This window comes from Eptatretus burgeri, chromosome 6, assembly GCF_056783735.1.
Source record: "Eptatretus burgeri isolate ZD-2024b chromosome 6, Ebu_testis_v1, whole genome shotgun sequence".
Lineage (NCBI taxonomy): Eukaryota > Metazoa > Chordata > Myxini > Myxiniformes > Myxinidae > Eptatretus > Eptatretus burgeri.
In genome coordinates, this window is record NC_140966.1 from 58,625,193 (window position 1) to 58,637,097 (window position 11,905).

Below are 11,905 nucleotides of genomic sequence, written 5' to 3' on the forward strand. Positions count from 1 at the left end.
ATTTGGGTTTGCACCAATTGATAGGTGTTAGTAGACACCTAGATGAATACGTTGGTGAAGAAATTTTTTGGTAAGCAATTTTTTCACAGATGGTCAATACAATTTGCTAAAATTCCCGAACTTACAGTATACTTATGATAATGTTGTTTTGTATGTACGATTCTATCATCTTGTTTTTCTTTTACTATTATTATTCTCTCAGTTGTATTTTTGATACACTGTGTTTTCACAGTACAAGTGGGCACTGTTTTTGTTTTTTGCAGTGTTTATCCATTAAAAAAAAAAGAAAGAAACCAATGTCACCCGCAGGGTGACCTGTATCTTGCCAAAAGGTGACCACGTGTGACTTCTTTAAGGTCACACTGAGGTGAACAGAGCTGCTATCCACCAGGAGCGACTCCTTGAGGAATATCTGCCTACGAGAGATTCCGATGAGAATCGTTCTACAGAGTAACCATGAAAAATATGCGTTTGCCTAATAACGTCACCAAATGATGTCATAATGTCTCAAGCTTGACATATCTAGAAAGCACTCATCGAGGTGTTCAATTTGAGGTACTACACAATATGGTTCCTAAAACTTGAAAATTTGACCTTGGGGTCAAATGTTTGACCTTAGGCGCTAACCATGAAGGTCAAGGCCAATCGCCACCAAAAATTAATCAGCTGAGTGCCAGACCATGAACTATATTCCCATGAAGTTTGAAGACGATCCGATCAAAATTACTCAAAAAATAAGGGTTTCGTCGACTCCCCTGATTTGCGACAAAGTGACCTTGACCTTCAAAATTTTGTGCACTGAAAGGGACCTCTATAGGCCTCTGATATGCGAAGTTACAAAAATTTCCAATGATAACTGTGCTCTGCAGAATTTTTTATACGTGATTACAGACAAACAAACAAAAAAAAAAAAAACATCCAAGCTGACTCACATATCTTGCAAAAACTTCGTTTTGGCACGTTAATAATAATAAAAAAGGGGACAATGGTTAAAATCAACACACTAATATGGGATTTGAACCTTGGCTCCCAATATCATGAATAACATGCGCAAATGCAAATTGTAAACCAACCCATGTTAGTTGGTACAACCAATACTATGAAACATACAAGGCATTTGCTCAAATGATCCTCAATAGCATGCAGTTAGTTGGTAAATCCCTCATAAGGGATCACTCATGTGAGCGATAAGAATCACAGGAAAAAATGAGATTGTCAATTTCGTAAATGCTTTTTATAACCACTCATTCACTTCTAAATGTTTAGGACTTTCTCGGTGGGCTAAAAAGCTGAAATTTTGCATACTGTCGGTGGCCCTGATCCCCGTTGTGTAAGCATATGAACAGTGTTTCTCCTTTGTCTCGGGTCACTCACCTGCATTTGATTTTTCATTTATATATTTATATTTTCATTTACTAATGCTTTCCAACGATTCTGTGATTTGTCCTGGTGTAACGTCTTCGCGATCCATCGGCACAAAAAAAATTCAGTTTTCTACGTCATCCAGAAGACACCGATCTTTATGTGTGCATGTGTGTATACACACACACATACATACTGTTACAGTTCTAGGAACCGTATGCATTCAAACATACGGCTGACCCAAAGTTAGTTATGCCGTTAAGTATATGTGTAGACAGATTCCCTCCTCGTGTTTAGTGGGAAATTAAAGGGGTGCTTTGCGATGTTTTTTTTAGTTCGGGTAATGAATCTTTACATCCCATCCCCCATCACGATCCACTGTCCACCTGCTGTATCCGAATGCCCGTTGGCCGGGGCAAAATCTTTGTGTTGTGGCTTCTTCTTGACGAGTCCAGAAACGAGTGGAGGGGGGGGAGGGGGGCGGGTTTCTCCCGGCCAGTAAGGGCAGACCCATGGAGGCCCTGTCCAATCAGGGTGGACAGTGGCGTCGGCTTCACCAAGGCCCTTCCCCGCTGAGAGAGATCGATAAATTACGAAGTGATCCTCAGCGTAGAGTCCTTGGCTGGGAGATAAATTACGGCACCACCCTGAGAGGATAGAGAGAGAATTCTGTGTGGGTCGGCCATGTTAGCTGGAGTCTGAGGTTGGAGAGAAACAGCGTTGGATTGAGACAGTGGTTGGAGTGAGACGGTTGGAGTCGCGGGTTGCCAACGAAAGAAGGAGGGTCGTAATGCGGAGGGTCTGCACGAGTCTCGCCTCGGCGGCCCGTCTGTTGCGCTGGTTCGAGGGCATCTGATCTTGACCGGGTCTCTCGTGGGTCCTGTCGGTGGCCCTGATCCCCGTCTCGGACTCCGCTCTGCTCCGCCCGGCTCCTTCGCGGACACGGTCTCCGCGTGTGTAGCTGTGGGCAGAGCTGCACGACCACTGACAGGTGCCGCACCACGGAGCATCCCTTCCCTCCAACGTGCAGGCACCCCAAAAGAACTGCGACCTCAGCTCACCAAACTCTCTGGCTGCGGGGGTCCTTTGCAATACACCTGGGATAATTTTTGGCTGAGTGTGCGTCTGAGTGTGTGGCACCGTCTTTAAGTAGAACTGTTTAAGTGTTTGATCATTGTTAATCTTGCCTGAATATCCCGTGATAAGTCTGCTCAGAGTCCTTTTGTAAATAAACCATTATTAGAAATGTTCCCAGTTCGTTTTCGTCTTTTTCTTCATTGGTCCAGCATGGTTCGGATCTGAGTTTAGCCGGGTTTTTATACCCGATAATCTATTTCCACATCCTAGCCGGTACGTTCTTGGTGGGTCCGCTCGGCTGCATCCGAACTGGAAAGGTAGTTGGTAGAGTGATCCGGTTCGGCAAGACATACCGAGGGCATGGTTCCCCGGTAGACGACACCACGTGGTTAATTAGGTAAATTGGTTCGAGACAAAAACACCCGACACTACGCGTTGGAGGAATTGGCGTCCACGGTCGGTGAAGCGACCCGCCGCCTCACAACTCTGGGAGTCTGGTGGGAGACGACGTAACTTTCCCCACCGAGCGGTCGTTCTCGTCACCGGACTCCGGCCCGCAACAATACCTATATGTTGTTGTGGGCCAGGTATCGGCGACGAGCACGACAGCTAGTTGGAGCTGTAGAGTCGGCTCCACCGAACACCCGGAATTCAGATCATTACCCTCAGATAACTCCTAATGTACGGGTCCCTTATAGGAACGTGAATCGTCAATAAATCAACCACATGGTACAGGGTTATTTGCTAAACTTCAAAATACCTAGAGGCCCACGTGGTGAACTACCGAGTATTCACACCCTCGGCGGAGCTCGAACGGGACAAGCCGTAACCGTGCTCGACCCGTGCGTAACCCGAGCGGATGGTTACCGAGGTCCCGTCGGTCCATATGCACACAACTACGGCAACAATGGCCTTTTTAATTCCCCAACACACACTGTGCTAAGCCAATGAAGGAAAGGACAAAGACGAGCTGAAACATTAAACATAAGGAATATGTATTTACAATAGGGGGAAGGGACACATAAAGGACAGAGTTAAACCGACTATAAAGGATGCAAATAATGTACAGCAAAAGCACTAAACAAGTTGCTTCTTAAACAAGACAGGCCCGCACACAGACACACACCCAAAGAAAAGAGATGGACCTCAAGGGTCTTTATTATTCCTTCAGCTCGGAGGGAAGTCGAGCTGAGGGACGAGAACGTGGCTGGCTACCTGGCCGCGAGCGCGCGGCTGGACGTCCACAACTTCCCGGAGCTCCAGTCGCCAGAAGACGGACCAGGGCAGCCAGACGCAGACCAGTGCCAGCGAAGAGATGAGGCCAGACCAGACCAGCGTGGAGAGATGCGTTCCGAGAACCGGACCAGTGCCAGCGAGATGGGATCAGACCACACGCTCGAGCAGACGGGGCGCAATTATTTGTTCTCTGATCCTTCATCGTCTTCTCGGGCGCGGTTCACTCATGCGTGGCCTGCTCTCATTGGACGGACCGCGTGTCACGGCTCCGCCTTCTTGCAAAGGACTGCCCCGGCTCTGATCCGCTCATTGCCCATTGTCCGAAAAATGCCGCATTCTCATTTGGCGCCAGGCCAGAACGAAACACTTCATAAGCGCGCGAACAGCGCGGACAATTCCTCGAGCAGTGTTGTTGTTGTAGTAAAAAATCCTAACTATCAAAATAACTCCGCAGCGCATGAACATCCAATTCCCACTAGACTAGGGGATGGATTCTAACTTGAAACACATATTTATCGAAATAACTAAGCTATGGGGATGGCTGTCTGTCTGTGTGCACAAGGCTTCCAAATTCGTAAGTATATATATCAGGCTGCAAACGGGGGTATACAGAAATGAAAACAAGTACAGTCCTTACTGTATACCTACTTTTGCAGCCCCCTGTATATATATATATATATATATATATATATATATATATATATATATATATATATATATATATATATATATATATATTGTTGTGGGCTGGGGGTCGGTGGCGATAACGACCACCAGGTGGGGGAGGTTATGTTGTCTCCCCCAGACTCCCCGGAATTGTAGGCCGTCGTCGCTCGGATAACTCTGCGAACCGGCGGGTCGTTTAACCCACCGTGGTCGCCAATATTTCAAATGTGTGGCGTAGGGTTGTTTTGTCTAGATCCAATGTACCTAAGTAACCACGCGGTCTCGGCTACCAGGGATCCACGCCCTCGGAACGCCTGGCCAAACCGGATTCACTCTACCGGCAGCGGTAAAATTACACCTACCGACTACGGCTCTGCCACCCACCTTTCCGGCTCGGATGCAGTCGAGCGGGCCTGCCCAGGACGTCTCGGCTACAATTGTTAGATTACCAAGGATAAAACCCCGCCTAAACTCAGATCCGAACCATGCTGGACCAATCTAAGAAAGGACGGAAATGAACTGGGGACATTTTTAACAAGTTTTATTTACAGTAAAAGGCAAAGGCAAGACTTAATGCGAATATGCAAGCAGTATTTACAATGTTCCAAAAACACTTATTCAGTTCTACTTGTCAAACGGGCCCACACGCAGACACACACAAATGAAAAGAAACCCAGAGTTCTTTATTGGACCCTCGCAGCCGAGGAGAGAGACAAGCTAGGGGTCAGAGTTCGGATGGGTACCTGGCCGTTGGAGAAAGGGGGTACTCCGTGCTGCGGCATCTGACAATGGTCGCTGGTTTGGTCCCCAGTCGCACGTATGGGACTCGAGGTTTGTGGCGGAGCTCGGGTGGTGAATGGCTGGGTCCATGGAGGGGGGGGTCATGGTCGCTCTTTCCTTCCTTGTAGAGGGCCAGCAGAGACACGTTCGCCACCTCGACGACCTTCTGCTCAACCCTCCTGACAGCGAAAACACAACAAAACTCGGCTCTCAGAGAGTGCTCGGGGATTTTTTTAACCTCCCTCAACGGGGAGAGGCCCTTGGTGAACACACCTTGTTGTCCGCCTTTGATTGGACAGGGTCCCATGGCATACCTTTCCGGGGCAGGGTTTCGGCCTTGTTTAGAGAAAGCCGACCCTCCCCTCCGCGCGTGTTCGAGAAAGGTCTTGGTGGTGAAACTGCCTCAAACATCCTCGGGAATCCATCTCAGGTAAGGGTGCGCTGTGGCCCGCGAATCAAGGGCTGCAAGCGCGATGGTACGGTGGATCGTAATGGGCCGAGGGGTCATGCAGATGGGATGGTTGTTGGATGGCTTGTTAGAGGTAATAACCGAACTAAAAGAAATCGCAACGCACGCCTTTGATTCTTCCACTAGACAAAAGGAAGGGGATCTGACTACACACATACTTAACGACATAACTGACTTTTGGGACATCTGTATGTTGAATGCTTATGGTTTCCAGAACTGTAACATATTGTAATAGTTTCCTGCCCGTCAGCGTGCGGGCGACCGCTTCTAGCCAATGGCGGCCATTCTCGCCCACCAAACAGGCAAACCTAGTCGCAGCTTTCGGAACAACGCCGAAATCCAGCTACGGGTGTATCTTTAATCACACCGAAAATCAGCCAGCTTTTCTGTCCGCGCGCGACAGGGTCAGATCGCAGAATTGTCGATTTACCTAACTATGCGTGCAGACAGAAATGCCGGGGATTTACACCTCGACGGGACCTGCTTGGAAACGAGCCGCTAAGCAGCTCGCTCCGTTTGCGATTTGCCGAGCGGTGTATATCGCCAAGCCCCGCCGGATCCTATTACTTTATCGGCTATTAAAAAGCCAGCTAAATTCCCGTACATAATAATGGCAGTCAATGACAGGAAAGGACGCAACAAACAGGTCACATTCACACAAGGGCATTTATTACTATAGCACGTATGCAAGCAATGGGGGTAAGGGAACAGGACACAGGCAGAAAGAGAACTACAACCGTTTGTCTATAGTTATTATGTACAGTCACTTGTGAATTTTTACTTATGGGACTGGCGCCACGAACACACACACACACAAACCCATAAAAGGAAGGAAAGAGACAAGCCGGTAGGCAACGAGGGATTCACTAGGATCGAAGCGCTGGATACGATGTTTTTCATTCTGACTGATTTTTCTGACGAAGATTCATTGCCAAGACGTATTGGTTCACATACAATTGTTCCTCTGCCTGGCAAGATTTTTCCTATTGAGTATTTTGCCAACTGGCACTCCTCATAAAAAATGACGGTAAATGGACACCCTATTTTTTGAAGGACTACCATTTGAAAAATAATCGGTTTGCTGGTTTGCGCTGTGGAGCCTCGCGCTAGGCACACACACACACACACACACACACACACACACACACACACACACACACACACACACACACACACACACACACACACACACACACAACCCGATAAACTTCTCTCAATGCTGTTTGACCACACCTCCTGAGCCACACAATATTTTTCATAAGCCACGCCCACTTTCCATAAGCCAAGCCCCCTTTCCTACACCACTCTCACTTTCCTACACCACTCCCACTTTTCATCAACCACGTCCACTTTCCCTAAGCTCCGCCCACTTTCCTAAGCCCCTCATAAAAAATGACGGTAAATAGACACCCGATTTTTGAAGGACTACCATTTGAAAAATAAAACCTCAATCAAAAATCGGCTTGAGTAAAATTTTCTAAATATCTCGAAGTGTTTAATTCCGAAGTCTCGTTTCTCTACATTCAAAACTGAAGGACAAGTATTGAAAATACTGTACGCGGTTTTTCGGCCGCTACAAGCAACGGGTGGTTGCTAGGCAATGAAATTCAAACACACACATTCCCAGACCATATGGCACCTGTTGGCAAAGTTTCATCGAAATCGGTTTGCTGGTTCGTGTTGTGGAGCCTCGCGTTGCAGACACACACAGACACACAGACACACAGACACGGAAAACCCGACAATAAGGGATATCTAGCATATATAGCGAATCCAAAAACGTGACCGTGGTGAGTTCCCCGAGCTCATGTCCTCCACGATCAGACTCCGCACACAATCCAAAGTGACTCAGTCACGACTACCGACCCAATCCGCACGCGATCCAGCGAGCGCAATCCAGCGAGCGCGATCCAGAGCCCAGAGAGAGCTTCAGCGTACGCGCACACACACCGGAGCCTGCCCCTCCTCCTTATATCTCGAGCTCTGCCCGCCCTCGCCTCCCGCCCCTTCTTCCAGCACGCGCGGGAAACTTCCAGAAGAAGGGAGTTTTTTCTCCTGGATCAGGGCCTTTCTTTTGCCTTTTCCATAGCTTTCGTTGCTTTTTGTTCCTCTCGCAGGGTTATTCGTTGGGGGGAGGGGTGAGGCCGTCGTCCGTTCTCCCTCGATGAATGCCAGGCTTCTAGCAAGCGTGTGCTGAGGTGGAAACGCGGTGGTGGTTGTGGTTGAGGCAGTTGTGATGGTGGGGTAGTTGGTTGTGGTTAAGGTGGTTGTTGTGAAGGCGGTTGTGGAGAAGGTGGAGGTGGTTGTTGTGAAGCGGTTGGTCCAAAATAAAGATAGCAAAAGAAAAACACTGCCTCAAAGATCACAGCCCTGTTACACAAATAATTTCCGCTAGACGACGGAGGGGAAATCTATCTGAACACAGACTTATCGACATACTGTAACTGATCAAAAGGACCTGTATGGTGTTCTGTGAATTTCCACAACCGTAACACTATATGTATGTATGTACACACACACACACACACACACACACACACACACACACACACACACACACACACACACACACACACACACACACACACACACACACACACACACACACACACACACACACCTTGACTTTTTCACATTTTGTTGTGTTCCAGGCTGAATTTAAAATGGATTAAATTGAATTTTTTTGTCACCGATCAACACAAAATACCCCATAATGACAAAGTGAAAAGATGTTTTTCGAAGTTTTTACACACCAATTAAAAACGAAAAGCTGACATGTCCTGCGTCATTGACGCGTCCTGCGGTTGAGTACTGATTGACGCAAGACATTTCAGCATTTCATTTTTGAATAACTTGTAAAAATTTCTAGAAATGTGCTTTCACTTTGTCATTATGGGATATTTAGTGTCGATCGGTGAAACGAAAAATTAAAGTTTAATCCATTTTACATTCAGGTTGTAACACAACAAAATGAGACAAGTCGAGGGGTGTGAATACTTCCTGAAGGCACTGTAAATGAAGTGGATTGTTAAAGCATTCTATTTATTTGAAGCAGTGGCTTGTGCTTGCTTTCTGCAAGCCATTAAATAAATGAAGTAAATGAAGAATAAGAGATTGTGTCATAGGAGTCTGGAAAGATAGCGATTCTATTTCTGGTCAAGGTTCATTCTTGACAAAATAAACAAAACAGGTAAGCGGTACAAAGTACACAGCCCCCATGCCAAATAAATAAATAACAAATCCTACAGTGCGCGACATCGCCGGGACGCCTTCAGCTTGCACTCTGCAAACATGCCCCATTCACATGTTTTATACCTCCGCCACCGAGGGTGAAGGAGGTTATGTTTTCACCCCTTTCTGTCTGTTCGTTTGTTTGTTTGTGTGCAGGATATCTCAAAATGTTGTGGAGGGATCTGGATGAAATTTTATGGACAGGTTTAGTGTGTGACAGGACGAACTGATTAGATTTTGGTGTGGATTTAGATCCGGCTGCTAGAATTTATTTTTTAAGTGATTCTTCACCAGTGAGAGATCAGGTCAAAAATGATATGTAGCACGATATCTCAAAAAGTTGTTGACGGATTCGGATGAAACTTGGTGGACAGGTTGGGTGTGTGACAAGGAAGAACTGATTCAATTTCAGTGAAGATCCGAATCCAGATCTGCATACGAGAATTATTTAATTTTCAAAGTGATTCTTCACCATTGAGAGATTGGGCCAAAAACTATGTATAGCCTGATATTTCAAAAATATGTTGGGCCTGATATGTTCTCATCGATCAGGCATTACGTGGTGGAGGAATGCGCTCCACTGAATGCCTTTCTAATTATGTATGCGCTGGCAGGAGAACCTCGAGGTATGCACACTCACCTCTGAGCTATTGAGCCTGGGTTCGAATCTTGACCCAGCAATAAACCGTCAACCTGGTGTGATCCATTAATGTGCGCACCATCCCTCGGACGAACGTTAAACAGGGCGTCCCACCCGCTAGCATTTGGTGGATGTTAAAGATCACACGGTCTCGTACACGGAGAGTTGGTGCATTATTACTGGCACCCTGGCCAAGTAACAAATTTCTGCATGACCAGTGGGTAGCAAGTAGTCTGGTCTTCGTGGAGCTTCCTTCACAACAGGTTGCACTGCTTGCTAATCTTACCGTTCAGCAGCCTCTGCATTAGAAACAAATTAACCAGGTGATTCGCATGGTTCATGTGAATGGCCTTCTTCGGATATGAAGGGCAACCAAATGTAAACATTTAAAACAAAACTAAAAGAGTAAATATTGACCAACGTTGAGTAACTTTCACTCCAAATATTTACTGCTCTTGACAAGAGGTTTATTCAAATTGACTTGGAGTATGGCTCCTATCTGTAAGTACACACTCGATTCTGAGCCGTCTCGCCTGGGTTCGCATCTCGGCCCAGATATAAACTGCCGCCCTGGTGTTCCATCAATGTGTGTGTCGTCCCTTGGACGGACGGTAAACTGGGCGTCCAATCTGCTGCCTTTAGTTGGTGGATGTTAAAGATCCCACGGCATCCTTTGCAAAGAGTAGACGATCCATCACCGCCACAACTGCCAAATTCAAATCCGAACTAGGCGGTTCCTGAAAGACGGAGGTGAAGCCCACATGAACGTGGGAATAATTTTGGCAGAAGAAGAAGTCCTGCTCCTCTCACACCGATATCAGGTTGCTGGTCCTCTTCCATCTCCAATCCCACCATGTCACATGGACCTGTCAAACTCATTTCTAATCAACCGTGAGTCCAAGCTCGATTTCACGGATTGGTGTAGGGGGGGGGGGGAGGTAGGAGATATTAATGAACAAATCAAACAGCGATCTGTCAGGCAACGGTTGAGCTTCAGCCCAGGTGTGTGACTATACGTCATCTGCAGGTGAACAACTCACCTGCTTCACAATCCCGTCGGGTATCGTGCAGGTTCCGTCCGTCGTCCACAAATTGGCAAATAGCAAACAGTCGGCAGCCACGGGAACAAGCGCTCAACAGGTTCTGACGGGAGAGGTGGGGGATAAAGAGGTTGTGGTGGTGGTGGTGGTGGTTGTGGTTGTGGGTGCGAGAACTCACAGAAAGAGAGACTACACGTCAAATACTACGATGTTACGAGTCAACACGCAGTGTCAGCCTGTCCATTACTACAGGTCTTCAATCAAGCAAACGCCGACGGAGGGCCAACCTTGGTCCCATTGTTGATGGCGCAGCGTTCGGCGCAAGAGGAAGTGTCGCCCAAGGCGAGATCAAGGGCAGTGGAGGCGCCGACCGAGGTGGAGAGTGCGAGCAGCAGCACGGCGAGAGCTCCAAAACCGCAGTGACGACGCGACTCCATGACTCGACCGTTCGCGAAACCAGCGACAGCCGCGTACGAGTACGTCAGGCAGACGGGCAGGGTCCCGTCTCTACTCTCTCCTCCACCACCACCGAACAGCCTTCCTGTTGTTGTTGATGCTTCTCGAATTACATCCTTGAAACTGATACAAAGTGAAAAGCACGCAGTTCCTCAGTATTTATTCATTCTACACGGAATATACGTTTGAAAAAAAAAAAAATCAGAATAAAAATAATCGAGTGTAGTTAGATTTACCAATACACCGCCCAAAATTCCTGAAGTCGTCATCAATAAATATCTGAAATATTTATGATAAATAATGATAGAAACGGCCTGGAATTATAATGTACACGTGGGAGGGGGGGGAGAGTAAAGCATTCCAAACACAAATTCATTTAAACCGTCCATGCACGATGTGAATCGGCTGCTGCATTCTCCATTTATCGCTAGAGCTGGTCTTCACCCAGCAAGTTCGGAGTATCAACTTGTAAAAATACAAACAAACAAACTTACTTTCACCTCATCAAGGTTTGGAAAAGGTAATGATAGATCATTTAATTATTTAATACTTTCATTGGAGGACCACGTGACGACGGCCCTGAGAAGACTCGGACAAAAGAAGCCCAAAGATGGCAAATTATTGTTTCGAACAATGCTGGGATGTTGTGCGGTGAAAATGGGCGTGTCCACTTGGCTTCTGTTGGACCGTTGTCAGCAGATTGCTCCTCAAACGTCAACAAACCAATGATGTTAAAGACAGGCACCAATTTGGACGACCGAGGTCCTAGGTTGATCTCAAACAAACAAAACAAGGACAAATGTGTCCAAGAGCAGCATCCTAAAGGTTTTGTCGGCAAAAAACAACAACAACAACTTCTGATATTTCGTCACGTGCCTTGATTAAGCCAATAGCGAGACCCGTCATAGTGTATTTAGGTATTTACGAAATATAGTGTATTAACGAAAT

General features: G+C 46.8%; 1 protein-coding gene across 2 annotated transcripts in view; it reads right to left on the reverse strand.

Moving 5' to 3' along the window:
- Positions 1-11,077, reverse strand: part of TMEM59 (transmembrane protein 59) — a 31,181-nt gene extending 20,104 nt beyond the window's left edge. Inside the window, exons 1-2 of one of the 2 annotated variants that reach the window (XM_085885227.1) lie at positions 10,789-11,077; positions 10,502-10,604 (exon numbers count right to left, since the gene is read on the reverse strand). In XM_085885227.1, the coding sequence (XP_085741353.1) occupies positions 10,502-10,604; positions 10,789-10,938 (253 nt within the window). In that variant the 5' untranslated portion in view covers positions 10,939-11,077. The remainder of the gene's footprint in view (positions 1-10,501; positions 10,605-10,788) is intronic. The other variant, XM_085885226.1, reaches the window with a different exon arrangement.
- Between the last annotated feature and the right edge of the window lie 828 nt (positions 11,078-11,905).